This window comes from Cuculus canorus, chromosome 3 (genome assembly GCF_017976375.1).
Source record: "Cuculus canorus isolate bCucCan1 chromosome 3, bCucCan1.pri, whole genome shotgun sequence".
In the NCBI taxonomy this organism is placed as follows: domain Eukaryota; kingdom Metazoa; phylum Chordata; class Aves; order Cuculiformes; family Cuculidae; genus Cuculus; species Cuculus canorus.
The window spans coordinates 36,216,264-36,233,611 of record NC_071403.1 but is presented as its reverse complement, the minus strand read 5'-3'; the positions used below and the strand labels follow the sequence as shown (position 1 = coordinate 36,233,611).

General features: G+C 40.6%; 1 protein-coding gene across 3 annotated transcripts in view; it reads left to right on the top strand.

Annotated features, from left to right (window-relative positions):
* The window catches only part of MCM9 (minichromosome maintenance 9 homologous recombination repair factor), a 61,254-nt gene that overhangs the window by 33,995 nt on the left and 9,911 nt on the right, over positions 1-17,348 (top strand). For all 3 annotated transcript variants that reach the window (XR_008449073.1, XM_054061977.1, XM_054061976.1), the window contains 5 exons: positions 2,333-2,507; positions 4,384-4,586; positions 5,978-6,181; positions 7,658-7,740; positions 15,200-15,345. Coding sequence is in view for 2 of the 3 variants with exons in the window: in XM_054061977.1 (XP_053917952.1) it covers positions 2,333-2,507; positions 4,384-4,586; positions 5,978-6,181; positions 7,658-7,740; positions 15,200-15,345 (811 nt within the window). In the remaining variant the exon portion in view is untranslated. The remainder of the gene's footprint in view (positions 1-2,332; positions 2,508-4,383; positions 4,587-5,977; positions 6,182-7,657; positions 7,741-15,199; positions 15,346-17,348) is intronic.

Genomic DNA, 17,348 nt, shown 5'->3' with positions numbered 1-17,348 from the left:
TTTTGTGATTTTAGAACTAAAATATAGGATTAGCTTGACTAATAACTTTTAGCTACCCTGTGCCTGGATACTTAGGCTTAAATAAGGAATTTTAACAAGGCTGCAGTTAAAAAGAATGAGTAAGAATGTGACTGTATCTAATTAAGCCAGATAACAAGGACTAGAGCAATGATAAGAGAAAGAAGAGCCAGCTAGGACCAGATGCAACCTTGAAGAGGTGCCGAAAGAGTCTAAGAGCATGTGCAAGAAGGAGAGTTGGAAAGTTCGACTGTGAGGAAGAACTACAGCCTTCATCTAGAGATCCCTGAAGAAGACTCCCAGAGGGCAGGGCGCGTGTGCCAAAGAGAGGAAACTTATGTAATTAAATTCTGGGCATTGGTTATAATAGATACACCTGTTCCAGGAAAAGTGATGAATACATAGGCTTTCACTGTATATAGCCTTTGTGAATCGTACTGGAAGTGACACGCACATTAGCTGGAGCGATCCTCTGCATGCCTAGCATCACACTGGAGAATACCTTACTTAATAATCAAATTTGCATTGATTAATAAGTCTGGCTTTTCACGACATCACTATACTGTAAAGAAGCTGTCGTGTTCCAATGTTTGTGAAGAAGCCGTCCCATTCCTGTATCTGTAGAGAAACTAACACATTGCTGTGTTTGTTAAGAAGCCATTGCATTCCTATGTTTGTCAAGAAGAGTTTCAGTAACATTATGAGCTGTGACAGAACACGCATCCCCGTGCAGGAACCCCAGAGAGGAGGACATATTGTGTGGCAGCAGGAGGCCCATAGAGGAACCCCTCTTGTGGCTGCAAAGGGACAGAGAGGAGTGACATGCCACTGTAGCACCATTTTACATGCCTCCTGCCTCTGTGGGGTCCAGGTCATGGACTGGGAAGAGCAGAAAGTGCTCAGGGCTTTTAGGGGGAAAATTGCGTGCCCTTATCGCAGGAGCGGGTTCTGCATGGAAACATAGAGCCAAACTCTAGTAGTGTCTGCAGGGAGATCTTGGGTCGGTGGAATATGCACAGCAGGAAGGGATGTAGGACCACTCTTTCCACCTGCATGGAAAGGTAGAGCCCTGCTGGTGGGAACAGGGTGCTCCCAGGTCTGGAGCAGTGGGAGCATGGCACTGAGGTGCCCTTCAGCAAGTCCCTAAGCCCAGGTAGGGTTTGGAAGGTAGATTACACTTTTGGTTTGTATTTGCGAATAAATGCCATTGTCTGATACTCACCCGATATGTTGCTCGCTCCACATTTTAATTGCATTCTCCATATGTCTGACACAAGGCTAGAAATAATTTTGCTCTTTTTATAATTCCGCTATATGAGTGACTGCCTGAATTGTTCAGTGCAGAGTCCAGGAAACCAGGAATGATTGGAGGCAATGGAGGAGATGCCTCACAAGAAGCTGATGTACACATTACATTAGCAGGAAACATATACTTCCAGTAACTTTTTGCTCACAAATGGCTGCTGTGGTGCACAGTGATGGGAAAGCCTCAGCAGCCTCTCCTCCCTGAACCAAGGAAAGTTGAGGGGGGGCAGAGTTTTGGGCAGGTTTTGCTGTAGCCTTCCAGGAGATATTACGCTGGTTGCAGCTTGTGAACTACTAGGATATTTTGAGCTGAACACTAGAGTGAAAAAGGAGAACTAAAGATAGAGAAGAAGCTGGGAAATAAGGAATAGAGGGTTTGAAACGAGCTGCACATACTTGGTAATGTGTGGCCATTTTCACAGTTGTGCAGTTTCTGACCTGCCATGCTTCTACTGTTGTATCATGTGTAGATTTACTGATCCCTGTTCGGAATTCCACCCTCCACCCTCCCTCCCCCATTTAGTCCTTGGGCATCTTTGAATTTTCATTTCAGCTCAATGCTTAGAGGAATCTAAGCAATTGAAATAATATTTTTTTTTCAAAACTTTGTTTTGCAGCCAGAAAATATTTCTCTATTTTAGTGGCTGATGGGGAGGAGGAGCTGTCTGGGTCCTATAATTCTGCTATCTTTTCATTTGCCCTAATTTTCAATTTGATCTGGCAGATTTAGTCTTCTAACCCTTATCTATTCTGTTCAATTAATGAAGTCCTAAACCAAGTCACTGTTGAACATGGGAAGCTTAATAGAATCTGCTCCCCAGATCCAGGCTAACCTGTCAGATGTACCAGTAAGTGTAAAGTGAGTTATGTGGTAGGAGTATGTGATGGAGCCAACCTGCTGTTTTGCCTTCTGTCTGTGGTGCAAGGCAGTGCAACAGGTCCCTTTCTTTCACTCGAGTGGCCTCCTGCACTTTAAAGAAAAGACTGGTTGAAGTGCTTCATTCTTCAGGTTTGACAGTGACTGCTGTGAAGGACTTTGGGGAGTGGAACTTGGAAGCTGGTGCACTGGTACTTGCAGATGGAGGCCTTTGTTGCATTGACGAGTTCAATAGTATCAAAGAACATGACAGAACCAGTATCCATGAAGCAATGGAGCAACAAACAATCAGTGTTGCAAAGGCAGGGTAAGTGGCATGTTAACATATGTGCTAAACCAACAGGTTTCTCTTGTATTTACAAGTTAGAATGAGGTTTGTCCTATTGATTATCTGTTTTCTTTGTTGTACTTAATAGTTTTGTTCTCAGCAGTATTCTTAAACTAGAAGAGTCAGCATTTCAAAGGGCAGTGCACTGGACAAGAGGTTGCAAGCCATCAGAATAAATACATACCCCACCTGTATGTTGGGATAAATAAATACATACTCTCCCTTCACTGTTGAGTTTTCAGTCTACCACTGCAGGCCAGGGCACTTCCCTAAGAAGACTTGGTGTTCTTGTCCTTTGATGCAAGTGGTCACAATAATCAGATGTGAAAGGAGGAACTTTGTGAATTTTTTTTATTGGAACTCAGCAAATGGGACTTCATTTCTCCAAAATCACATAATAGTGCATGGTAACAAAAGAAGAACAAGAGATTTCCAGGCTGTTGAATTTTATAGATCAGGCATAGCATAAATATACATTCTTGCTTTCTTTCAGTTCCTCACTTTCTTTTTAAAAGTAGCGTGTGTTCAAATCTGCTATTTCTGCCCTCTCCCTCCATTTTGATCTTTGAGCTCATATTTCATTCTGTCAGTTGTATGCAGTTGTTGCCCAGCCCAAGTAATTTCTTGGCTGGTATTACTGAAATTACTGCTGCTCAAAAGGTGTCACTCTTCCCACATTCCCCCTTGTTGCCTTCAACTCATCTCTTGTTGCAGTCATAACTTCTTGGCTCCTCTAACTGACATGCCCCTCCTTTATTCTGAACATCACCATCAAATCTCTCTTTAGCCTCTGTCTGTAGACAGCAGGCAAATACTGTTGCTCTCACCTAGGAGATTACTAGTCTTTGCCAGTAATGCTGCTGGGGACAAAGATTTGGAAACAAAATGGTCCTATCTGCTTTCCAAGGTAGCAACATATTTTAGCCAGGTTCCTTGTTGCAATTGCTTGGGTTTTGTAGACCCTAAAACACAGTTTGCTAACTTGGGCGTGTAGCCTCAGTTGCTACAGGACTAAATAAAAAGAGGATTTTTTTGAGTAGTAACATAGCACAGACAGGTTAAGCACTTTGTTAATTTAAGATCTTATTTTGGTGCATGGGAGATAAGGAGTTTATCTCATTGGCCATAAGCTAACAGATCTGTGGTCTTTCCTCTCAGTTACAGATGAACCTTGGACACTAGGCAGCAGTTACTCAGTAGCTGACTAGAAATAGCTCACTGACAAACCGAAGTTAGAATACTTCTGCTGCTGCCTTAACCGACAGGATTACATTGGACTACTAGAATAAAAATAATCTTTCCCCACATCTAAAAACACATGCCAGGATAGCATAGTTAAGAGAGGAAAATGGCTGTTTCCCTGAAGAAATAGTTGATATGGCTTGCCATCATTGTTTGGTTGCGTTCATATTTATGAAATATTTACACACAGGAATAAAACACAAGTTTATATTACATTTTATTACATTCCTTTCTTTGAATGTGACTTAAGCTAAAATGTTACTTTGCATCATAAATTGCTTCTATACTGTATAAATGAGCAAAACAATATTTATTTCTAAAAAGTTATGTTGGTTTTCACCATAAAGGACCCATCTGTATATAGAGACTACCCATGGCAATATTGCTTAGTTACTTCTGGTATCCCAGCCACTGTCTAGTTGCTTTTCTCTGACTGAGAAACGCTGCATATAATATATATATACTAATACAATAGTTGTGTATGTTATTTAGCTTTTCTGATCTTTCAAGGTAAGATATGCTCTTGATGAAAACATGATATTTTTTAACACTTTGGAATCATTTGTCCTACATGATATAGTTCAACCATAATGTCTACCATACTTTTGTCTAGCCTAGTGTGCAAGCTTAATACAAGGACAACTATCCTGGCAGCAACAAACCCAAAAGGCCATTACGACCCTAATGAGTCTGTCTCCGTCAATATAGCTCTTGGCAGTCCCCTGTTGAGCAGATTTGACCTGGTCTTAGTATTGTTAGATACAAAGAACGAGGAATGGGACCGTATCATTTCATCCTTCATCTTGCAAAATAAAGGTAAGAGTAGTCTTTTTAAATTACAAGGTAATTGGTTTTGGTTTTGTTTGTTTTTTTATTTCCACGCCTTTGAGTTTAGTTTGTTATTTTTGAGTCTTTCATATTAATCAGTGTTTGAGTGTCTGCTTGGTGGTTTCATGCCGTGTGGTTGTTTTTCAAGTAGGAATAAGATAGAGATCACTAATTAATTAATAGACGGGAGCTGAGAACACTATGCTTTTACTCTGTGGTGATTTACAAGAGATTTCAGCCCGCACTGCTCAGTAAGTGGATAGTTTCCATCTTGCACTTTTACATTGCTTTGTATGGATCATAGAATCATAGTGTCATAGGATAGTTTAGGTTGGAAGGAACCTTAAAGATCATTTAGTTCCAACCCCCCTGCCGTGGGCAGGGACATCCCACTAAATCAGGCTGCCCAAGGCCCCATCCAGGCTGGCCTTGAACACTTCCAGGGATGGGGCATCCACAGCTTCCCTGGGAAACCTGTTCCAGTGTCTCAGCACTCGCATAGTGAAGAAATTTTTCCTAATGTCCAGTCTAAATCTGCCTCTCTCCAGTTTATACCCGTTCCCCCTGGTCCTATCCCCACAAGCCTTTATGAATAGTCCCCCTCCAGGTCCTGCATGCCATGCTATTTTACGTGCTGTTAACGAGAAACTTAATTCAGATAGAAGAATTTTGAGGTGCTTGTGCTGCAGGGCTCAAAGAATAAACAGTATTGTTTCCTACATTGATCTCTGTGCTCTTGAATTAGGGAAGGGAGTGTGATTTGATTTTAACCAGCTGCTTCCCCATCCGCTTCAGGAACGTGGCTTTGATCTCCATTAGGGAACAAGTGGGATGTGTCCCTGCCCATTGCAGCGAGGTTGCAACTACATGATCTTTAAGGTCTCTTCCAACCCAAACTATTTTATGATTCTATGGTTAGAGGAAACTTCTTCAGCTAGCTTCCTTCCCTCCCCAAAATGTTCCCCTGCAAAAAAATGTTCAGAATATAGCAGGCAGCCTTTGGCTCCTACAAAGTGGATAAAGCTGCCAGAGGAGGTATATCCATTGATGTAGCATTTTACATTTTAAGGAATACCAGACAGAGCACTCAGTACTGACTGTACCATCTGGTGGGCAGTGAGTCTGGCAGCTGTTCTGTTGAAATTGCTGAAGGCTTTACTGTGGATTTTCATAGGAGAGAGATTGGATGGTATGAAAGATTCCACATTGGAATTTGACCAAGACTTTGAGGACGAGTGTACAGACAACCCAGTATGCCCCAAAAGACACAATGCCCGGTATTGTGTCTTTCATAGTCACCTGTCTATTTAACAGGAATTCTTGGGAAGAGGCTTGATGTCTGTTGTTATAGGATTACTCATTAGGCAGTTGTTACGCAGGTTTCCCAAGCAAATCAGAAAAGCTCTGGAGCATGGAAAAGATGAAAACCTACTTCTGCCTTATAAAAAGTATACATCCAAAACTGTCTGATGAGAGCAACTTGATCCTTGTACGATACTATCAGATGCAGCGTCAGAGTGACTGCAGAAATGCTGCCCGAACTACCATTCGCTTATTAGAGAGTTTGATACGCCTTGCAGAAGGTAAGGCCATGGCAATTTTATTTTTAGCCTAACAATTAACCTTTATAAAATGAGTGGATCCTCAGTATAATTATAGCCAGTAAGCAGAGTAGAGCCTTTTCTGTATAGGTGGGGATGGGTGGTGCTTCTATGATTTTATCTTTCTAATCTAAAGAGACTTGGGGTTGGAGATTCTGAATGTGGGAAAGGGTGTTATACTTAGATTATCAAAATCAGTTTTATCAGTCTCACACACATAATAAAAATTAAAACCACTGGAAGAAATCATATTCGAGAGATCTCAGAAGTTGCACATCTTTATAAAAAGTAATCTCAGGATTTATTTTGTTTCATTTGAGGGTTGGCTTGCCATCCTACCCAGCCTGAGGAAAGGTGTCAAATATTTGCTTCTATCCTAAAATTAATGTAACATAAAAAAGAACTCAATTTTGTTTCATTAAATATCAGTAATGAAGCCTGTATTTTGCAATGGGATTTAAACAGTCCCAATTCTGAGTTCATATTCTATCTCATATGCAAGAACAAAACCAAGGGAAGCAGTAGGTCTTTGTCTTAACATGGCTGTGTTTAATAAAATGGCATATTAAATATTTTCGGGATAAATTTGAAAGAGTGCACTGTACTTCTGTGTAACAATCATAAATGGTCTTTATGCTTCTATGTGCCAGTCAGCAATGTAGTGCTTCCTTTATCAGATGTTTTATATTTTGTTCTCCGTTTTGGGCAAAACCTATTTAAATGAAAGACATTGCTAACTGTTAGGGATGCACATTTTCACATTAAGTGTTTCTTCCATGCTTGTTGCATTCACATTATTTGGGCTTTTAGTAGCGTTTTGTTCTTTCAAAGTATTATATAGATGGTATTAATTAACCTAACCTTCTGTTCCAGAATAAAAACTGTGTTTCCACAGACAGTTAGTAGGGGAGCTTCATGTGCTAAATTATTTGCGTTTATGTCCAAAAATCAGTTTTGTTTTGCTGATTTAAGAAAGGGAAGGAAGAAATAATAAAGCTTGTATACAGAAAAGCATTTTAAATAATACTAGATTTGTGATTTGCACTGGTTAGAGGAAATCTAATCTCTTCTGGCCTGTGATGAAAATTAGACTTAATTTTTTACTTTGCAGTGATGGCGTGTACCTATACAGATAGGGATGTTTCATAACACACTCTGTTGTGATATGCAGCACTTTGCATTTTTTAACTCTAGCTTTTTGATCATCTTTATTTGAACTGTCACTGTAACTGTAATCCAGAAGTCATGTTGCAGTCTTTACTAATAAAACTAAGCCTTCCAATTCCTGTTGAAATTGACAGTAAGATGAAAAGGATTATATTAATGTTAAAGTTGGGCCCATATGCAAGTGTTTGAAGAGCTAAGAAATTTAAAGAAGTATCCTGTTCCTTCTCATACAAGGAAATTGCTTCTTGACTTTGGTAACCCTTGCTTTCTGTGCCCATTTATTTTTGATAGCTCATGCCCGGTTGATGTTTAGGGATACCGTGACATTGGAAGATGCTGTAACGGTGGTATCGGTGATGGAATCTTCTATGCAGGTAACATTTCTTGCAGACATTTCCATTGCTGCAATACCACATTTATGGAATTCATTTTGTCATAGAATCATTTAGTTTGGAAAAGACCTTTAAGATCATCAAGTCCAACTGTAAACCTAGCACTGCCAAGTTCAGCACTAAACCATGTTTCTAAACGCCTACTCTGCACATCTTTTCAATACCTCCAGGGATGGGGATTCTCCCACTTCTCTGGGCAGCCTGTTCCAATGCTTGATAACCCTTTTGGTGAAGTAATATTTCCTAATATCCTGTCTAAAGCTCCCCTGGCACAACTTGAGGCCACTTCCTCTTGTTACTTGGGAGGAGAGATCAACTCCCACCTCGCTACAACTTCTTTTTAGGCAGCTGTAAGAGAGCAATAAGGCCTACCCTCAGCCTCCTTTTCTCCAGATTAAACAACCCCAGTTCCCTCAGCCACTCCTCTTAAGACTTGTTCTGTAGGAGATATATGCAAGATCCCTTCACCTCTTTGAAGAGAACTTCATGGACTTACGGAAAGGTGGTCATGAGAGGCCTCGATAAGTCATTTTTAGTCCATCTGGATTAATAAAATCATTAAACAGAGATTATACTGGTCAATCTAGGTCTGGTCTTTTAATAGACTTCGCTGTCTTAAATGAAGTTTTGGCATACCATTGACTTTTGGTAATCTACGTTTTAAGGACCTTTTGAGCCAGAAATTGTGTCTATATTGCTGTGTTTAATAGCTTCTGATGGGTTTTTCTTCCACGATATTATTTTGTCACCATTAACTTGGTATGAAAGAGCCAAGTCATCTTTTTGGAGCAAGTTTTGAACAGTTGCAAAGACCTACACTTTATTTTGCCATTAGATCATTTAAAAACGTGTTGGTGGTGATACTAAAACCTAGAACTTTTAGAAGACTAATATTACTCTGAGAAACCTTAGAAGTTCAAAACTTGGGTTGCCATACACTAAAAATTTTGCATTCCAGTTATCACATGGATTTATTTGATGTTTCTGTGTGAAGACGACATTGAAAAGATGTGGAAGACAAGATTTTAGTTTACTGTAACATTATTAAGATGTTGAATGTAAAGAAAAAGAAGTACATTTAGAATTAATGAAAGGAATGTCAATCTGATAGAGGATTTTTATTTAAATGGAAATGTGAAAAATAATGTAGGTGCTATTACTTCAGATAGAGTATTTTTAAGGGAAATAAGCCTTCTTGCTTTGGAGTAGGAAAAAAACTTACCATAAGCAGATTATCTGAAGTTTTATGCATGGGGGTTTTAGCACGTCTGAAATACTTGGGTTTGGCTCTGTCAGAGATGGTGTATTCCACTGCATAGATGACTGGTCTGATCCAAAATGGCATTTCCTATGTTTCTGTGTAGGTTGATGTGAATATATTCGAATTAAATCAATTTTATATAGTACTCATTAGCTTAATGGACCCTAACAACCCTTACAGAAGCAGATATGCTCCTTTTTAGGAGATAAAGCTCTTCAGGATAAATGCACATATGGCAGGTAGGCACTTGTGATCTCCATTGTTCTTTCAAGAGGGTCAAGAGACTAATTGCAGTTTTTGCCACGGATAATTTACTGCACAGTCTTGCAAATGGAATATGTCTCAAAAATACTACAAGGCCTGACCTTATTAAGTAGCAAAAGATTATTTCACTGTCTGCTGCAAATCATCTTGAATTGTTATGAAGAGCTCAGCTTTTCAATGACAGCACTGTGTCTAAGTTAAAATAAGAAGCTGTACTAATATATCCAGTTGAAATAGCAGAAGATGTCACATAAATGTTCATTAAGTGTAATTAAACCTGTAATTAACTAGATGGGAATTTTATGGGACACTGATTACAAAGCAATATGGTTTTGGATATAAGAAATCTGAAATGCTCAGGTTTTTTTTTCATAACAGAACCAAAAGTGGAATGTATGTGTATAATAATAATTAATGTGTACTGTCATCTCTGTATCACTCTGCCTCATTAACACAAATGTAAAGGAATTCCTTTAACTGTGAGTCACTTTTTCTTATTTATACAGCCCTGCCCTCAAGGGCTACAGTTTGCATAACAAGTATTTATCTAATAAAAGTCAGCGAGAAATTCACCTGAATTACGACTGCAGAAGACTATATGGGAGGAGTTGGTATGCTCATCATATTTGCTCCACACTTCATTTCTTATGAGCGAGTAGGCTAATGTGTTCATTTTTGATAGGAACCTGCAAATTTGAGATCTACTATTTATGGTCAAATTTTACTTTCCTCCTGGAAAGTATAAATCATAGAATCATAGAATAGTTAGGGTTGGAAGGGACTTTAAAGATCATCCAGTTCCAACCCCCTGCCAGTTCCAACCCCACTAGATCAGGCTGCCCAAGGCCCCATCCAACATGGCCTTGAACACCTCCAGGGATGGGGCATCCACAGCTTCCCTGGGCAACCTGTGCCAGCATCTTAGCAAATAAACCACTTTCTTCTTTTTGAAGAAAGTTATTTATTTGTTTTATTTAAAAAAAGAGAAGTAACATGTAAAAGTTGATTTTCAGAAAGTGATTCATTCTCTAGAAAAAAATACTTGATATGTAGGTACATCCTGTGTTTCCTGCCTAATTGTCAGTTTGTAAATGGGGAAGTATCAGTGTCATTCTTGAAAGACTGAATGGCTGCCACCATTCAGCTCAGCTGAGTCCATCTTCAATGCCATCCTTGCAACTTCTACAAAAAGTCATATTCTTGCCAGTAGAAAATCAAAGTTCACTGTTCTCGGGTCAGTGTTCACATACTTCTTGTGACCCCTCTTGGGAAGGAGGACTATCACATTTTCATCACCAACCTAGTTATTAGGGTTTTTTGTTTATGTTGTTCTCTAATTCACCTTGACTTTTATCTTTCCTACTTTGTCTTCATGAGCATATTCTAATCCCACTGGCTCAATATTTTCTTTGCCTCATTTCCTTTTTGTTAACTTTGTGTCTCTCCTTCTCTTGATCATATTTTTATCCTTCTTTTACTCCGTTTCCAATCCCTCTTTTTACTGCCTTTTCACATTTTGTCTTCCTGTCCTTGGGTACTTTTACACCCTTTCTTTCTGCTAACTTTCCCTGTAACACTTGCTTTTTTCTCTCTCTGATCTAGATCCTATGCCTTCGGTTCCACTGTGTGTGCATTTGTCTCCTCAAAATGGTATCTCGGTGTTTCAGAGGGACACATACCTCAGAGATGTAAGCACCAGTGCAGGAATGAAACTTCACAGATGGTTGTCTTAAATTCAGTCCCATCCCACTTAGAATTTCAGACACACACAAGAACATTTAAAAGCTCATTGTGATGGGCAAGTAAAGCACTGAAAAGTCATTGAGACCAAGATATAATTGTACCTATTGGTACATAATCATATATTCCTTTTTTTTTTCCATTAGATCCTTAGGTCACAAGTTGACAGCACTCATGCCAAAAGCAACTGTCCTTTGTCAGTGCTTTGTTCAACGTTTTATTTATTACCTGCTGTCCTAAAGGTAGAATTCTCAAGTTCTTCGTGTGTTTTTCTGTGGAATTTATCTCCAGTGTGTTTGAGTATTTCAGAAATATAAACACAGTTATCTTCACACAGTCCTTGTGAAGTGGTGGGTTGGTGCTGCTACTCCTGGTGTGTGCTCTGAAGCTGCATTATGCACGATCCTGAAGAAATTGTCCACTGGAGCATACGCCATGAGAGACGGTTAGGGCCGCAGTTTCAGAGTAGTAGCACTTGGAGTGTTTGAGCATATTTCCTGTTGACTGCAGTTCCCTTCTGTGCACACATCAAATCAGGATCCCAAGTTACAAATATATTGCCTTTCAAAATCTTTGCTTAACTGGCTTATTCTGAATCACAAGAACTGGAACTTTGTGTCAGAGATACAATCTAGTTCTCCTTGGCTGCTTTTAACTGTCCTAACCAAGAGACTGGACTTTCTTTTCTACAGTCCCTGCCTCATTAACTCTGAACCTTCCAGACCATGAAACAAATATGGCAGAGAGGGTCTACAATGGTCTTTTCCATGGCTACAGACTGATGCTTCTACGTGGAACAGAACTATCATGTTCCTGAAGTGATCTGCAAAAAAAATCCAAGTGATAACTTCAATGGGATACATTAATGGTTGCATGGACCACCTTAGTTTTAGCATTGTGTAGCTTTACAGGGTTTTAATTAGCTACTAGAATGGTGTTTTTTCAATGCAATTCTTTTTCTAGTACAAAATCTTAAAATTTCAAAATGGAAAAATCAGAAATTGCCACAAATGGAAATATGTGGTTCATGTGATGCCATATGTAGCAATATCTGGTTCTAGAGACTCTGTTGACTTTTACTATTGCTCTCGTGGTGCTTGGTACACGTTTTGTTCATTAGCTGTATTGAGCTTTATGGATTAGGCAGGAGTGGTAAGTGCCAGCTAATCTGTGGCAAAATAGAGGGTTTGTGGTGTGTTTGGTTCTTTTCCAAAGAGCAATTAACTACAGAGCTATTCTAGATTATTTGTTGTGGAACAAATCACTTTGTGCAGATGCTCTGTTCCAAATAAAAACTACTTCATTTCTCACAAGGCACAGCAAAATTGTCCCAGATTAAGATCACTTGCTCTCTTGAATTACTTCTGAATAGTTAAATACTCCTAAAGAGCTATTTCAGAAACATTTTTGCTGGTCAATTTACCTTGTGTTGACAAGCTTTGGTACCCAGGTCTTTCCATTAAAATAATTAAGCAAAGCTAATGAAAACTTTCAGCGATCAGAACTTCTTCAGTTATGAAAGTTATTCACATGGGCAGAATTTTTACAACATATTTGGAAAACTTCTTTAATCCTAATATCCATTGTTAGGCATGATGTTCTCAAGCCTTAGGTGGACCCTCCATTTTTGTGTAGAAACAAAAATAAACCAGTACAAGTAGACTGCAGGCTTGATCATATGATTTGCATAATGTGTATGAGTAACTTTGCCTGTGTGAGCAGACTTAATAGGACTGTGTGAATACTGTTCTGGGATTAAGTGATCATGAGATGATAGGGTTTTCAGTTCTAGGTGGGATTAAGAAGGGGGTTAGCAAAGCAGTCACATTAAACTTCCAGAGGGCAGACTTTGGCCTGTTCAGAAGGTTGATTAGCAAAGTCCCGTGGGAAACAGTCCTTCAGGGCAAGGGAGCCCATGAGGGTTGGGCGCTCTTGAAAAATGAAATCCTATCAGCTCAAGAGCAGGCCATCCCTGTGTTCCGGAAAAGGAGCCGGCGGGGGGAAAAGCCAGCTTGGTGGAGCAGGGTGATCTCAAGATGCGTCAATAAGAAAAAGAAGCTCTATGTGCTCTGGAGGAAAGGACAGGCATCTTGGGTGGACTACAGGGACGAAGTGAGATCGTGCAGGGAAAAAATCAGGAGGGCCAAGGCCCAACTAGAATTAAAACTCGCTAAGGCTGTGAAAGACAACAAAAAGTCTTTCTACAAGTACATTAACAGGAAAAGGAGGACGAGGGAGAATATCCAGTCTCTAGTGGATGCAGAAGGAATAACAGTGACAGGGGATAAGGACAAGGCTGAGGTACTTAGCCTCAGCTAAGTACAAGATAAGGACAAGGCCTGAGGTACAAGGTACTGAGGCCTTCTTCGCCTCAGTCTTTAATAGCAAAGAAAGTTGTTCCTTCTGTTTACAAATCCAAGAGTTAGAGGGGCAGATTGAGGCTCCTGTGATCCAAGAGGAGGCGGTTAGAGACTTGCTTGCCCAGCTAGACGTCCACAAGTCTATGGGGCCGGATGGGATCCACCCAAGAGTATTGAAGGAACTGGCGGATGTCCTTTCCAAACCCCTATCCATCATCTTCCAGAGGTCCTGGCTGACTGGGGAAGTTCCACTAGACTGGAGGCTGGCTGACGTTGTGCCCATATACAAGAAGGGTTGCAGAGAGGATCCGGGGAACTACAGGCCTGTCAGTCTCACCTCAGTGCCAGGGAAAGTCATGGAACAGGTAATCTTGAGTGCTATCATGAAGCACACGCAAGAGAACCGGGTGATCAGGCCCAGTCAACATGGGTTTACAAAAGGCAGATCTTGCCAAACTAACCTGATCACCTTCTATGACAAAATCACTCAACTACTGGATGGGGGAAAGGCTGTGGATGTAGTCTTCTTGGACTTCAGTAAAGCCTTTGACACAGTTTCTCACAGCATTCTGCTGCAGAAACTGTCAGCCTCTGGCCTGGACAGGCGCACACTCTCCTGGGTTGAAAACTGGTTGGATGGCCGGGCCCAGAGAGTGGTGGTCAATGGAGTTAACTCCAGCTGGAGGCCAGTCACAAGTGGAGTTCCTCAGGGCTCAGTACTGGGTCCAGCCCTGTTCAATGTCTTTATCAATGACCTGGATGAAGGCATTGAGTGCACCCTCAGCAAGTTTGCAGATGACATTAAGCTGGGAGGAAGTGTCGACCTGCTGGAGGGTAGGGAGGCTCTGCAAAGGGATCTGAACAGGCTGGACTGCTGGGCCGAGACCAATGGGATGAGGTTTAACAAGACCAAATGCCGGGTCCTGCACTTGGGGCACAACAACCCTATGCAGCGCTACAGACTGGGGGAAGAATGGCTGGAGAGCTGCACAGAAGAGAAGGACCTGGGGGTGCTGGTTGACAGCCGACTGAACATGAGCCAGCAGTGTGCCCAGGTGGCCAAGAAGGCCAATGGCATCTTGGCTTGTATCAGAAATGGGGTCACCAGCAGGTCCAGGGAGGTTATTCTCCCTCTGTACTCGGCACTGGTGAGACCGCACCTCGAATACTGTGTTCAGTTCTGGGCCCCTCACCACAAGAAGGATGTTGAGGCTCTGGAGCGTGTCCAGAGAAGAGCAACAAAGCTGGTGAGGGGGCTGGAGAACAAGTCTTATGAGGAGCGGCTGAGAGAGCTGGGGTTGTTTAGCCTGGAGAAGAGGAGGCTGAGGGGAGACCTTATTACTCTCTACAACTACCTGAAAGGAGGTTGTGGAGAGGAGGGAGCTGGCCTCTTCTCCCAAGTGACAGGGGACAGGACTAGAGGGAATGGCCTGAAGCTCCGTCAGGGGAGGTTCAGGTTGGATATCAGAAAAAAATTCTTCACAGTAAGAGTCATTGGGTACTGGAACAGGCTGCCCAGGGAGGTGGTCGAGTCGCCTTCCCTGGAGGTGTTTAAGGAACGGGTGGATGAAGTACTTAGGGACATGGTTTAGGGAGTGTTAGGAACGGTTGGACTCGATGATCCAATGGGTCCTTTCCAACCTTGTGATTCTGTGATTCTGTGATTCTGTGATTCTGTTACTCAATAAGTATTTGCTACCTTAAGCTTTAAAATATCTAAGGGAGAATTTTCTATAGAACAGTCTCTGTTGTTTAAATTTCATGCTGAATAATAAAGAAAGCTTCCTATTATTATTTTATCTCTTTGGTGACATAGGGGGGTGCACTTCTCGGAGGCGTCAATGCCTTACACACCTCATTTCCAGAAGACCCAATGGCACAGTACCGAACACAATGTGAACTCATATTGGAGCGACTTGAGCTGCAAGATCTTCTGCACAAAGAGCTACAAAGACTTGACAGGTTAAAATATGCAGAGTTACAAAATAATTCAATAGTGAAAAAAATTGTTGGACAATAATATCTGGAAAGGGTCTAAAAATAGAATCGGACATCGGCAAGGGACTTTTCTTTAGAGGACATGGATAAACAGGGAGATTGTTTTAAAGTAGCACTGTCGGATCATAATAAGATCATCTCTCTCTCTCTGGGTTGTGGAATTTACAAAGAATTTAAGAATATTTTAATTGGTTCCTAACTCACATCTCAGTTCTGCGCTCAGTTCAAATTCATTGGAGCTTCTGAAAGTGAAAATGCCAGACTGTAGCTGAGTAAATAATTTTGTATAACCTTTTGTTACTTGCTTGGTGAAGTACAGCAGATCTGCTTCATATTTTTTAAGCCTTCTTTTGTGTTGGGCTTCTCAGAATCTTTCCCTTTCTGTTAATGGAATATAGAAACTAGAATCAAAGTTCTGTTCTTTTGGGTGATTTTTCTTTTGTACATGCTGGAATTTTCACTGGTTTTTCTCTAGTTTCCAGCTTACCACTATAATCTTTGGATAGTCTGCTGTTATTAAGAGAAAACTTCTAGCACGCTGAGGCTGAGAGGAAAACAGTAGGACTGGAAGGAGATAAAATACAAAAGAAATAACATTTGTTTCCTGAAATGAGATTAGGCTCTAAAGAAACTCCTACTTTCTTACTGTTGCAAGAAGATAAAAGATTAATGTTATCAAAGCAAGTAGAGCAAGAATGGCTGGGAAAATACACTTTTTCCTTTACATATTTTTCAGATTTATGTCGTAAATTAGTAAAGACATCTTAAATAACCACAGATGCAGATGGACGTTGGGTATCTCCAACAGACAGACAAAAGCTAGCTTTAAAACAGAGTTGTTCATAGGGGATCATAGAAATGTAGGATGGGATGGGAAATCAAATACAAAGACAGGATCTGGTCTGTACTGACCTTCCTGGCAGAGGCTTGTGTTGTCTGCTCCAAAGGCCTTCTAATGAAGAGGATTTTCCATTGCCATTGGGTAGTCTGTTCCATTATTGCTTCATCCTAATGCTCATAAAGGTTTTCCCAGTATCCCAATGAATCCCCTATGCTGCACATTAAGCTGATTTCTTCTTCCCCGCCTCTTAATCAGCTTAGAATACTAAATGAATGTCCTTTAAAACAACCTATTAGAAGACTCGTCCCATGCATTCCCTCTAAACTATATTTCAGTAAAACAAGCATGTATCTTTCAGCTCTTCCTGATGAGTCAGATCATTCCTGCTATTCTCCATTAAAATTTTAAGAATAAGCTTATTAGTAAATAATGATAATAATTATTATGTTATACATGTCAACAGTGTTTTCTCTCTCATATAGCAGAGGAACTGTTTGCAATGAATAGCAATCATTTCACCTACACATGTTTAGAATCAGTAGCAAAAAGTAGAATGCTGTCTCCCTTGGAAATTATACTTTTAGGTATGATAGACAGAATATCAGCTGTACTGAGATTAGAGGGAACCCTTCTTCCAGCACCTCTGTTGTTTTGGAGGACCCTGAGAATATTAACAGCCGCAGACAGGGATAATTAAGTTTTATAGGTGATCTGAGATGTTTTCACTTTATCATAGGAAGGTTTTGACAGGTTGGGTCCATAGTGATTGTGAAAGAAAACCACTAGCAACCACTATTCCAAGTAATACTCAGATTTGCCATTCTGATAACTTGTTTGAGGCTTTTCCTTGCTCAGGACAAAATCTAATGAGGTTCCTGTTCTAGGAGATGTACTTACAGAATATGTAATCTCTAAGAGACTCTAGCAGTGGCTCTAAGTAGTGCAAAGGTATTTGTTTGGGGGTTTTTGTTTGTTTCTTTCCCAAGGAAATTAAGCTGACGTGGTTGCTTTCTCTGTCCATCTGCCTCTCTTCTGTTGGGGGCACTAAATTTCTGCCACTTGCTGTAGAAGGTGCTGAAAGATCACAGACTGCAACAGCAGCCTTTGGAGTTATATATGAAACTTA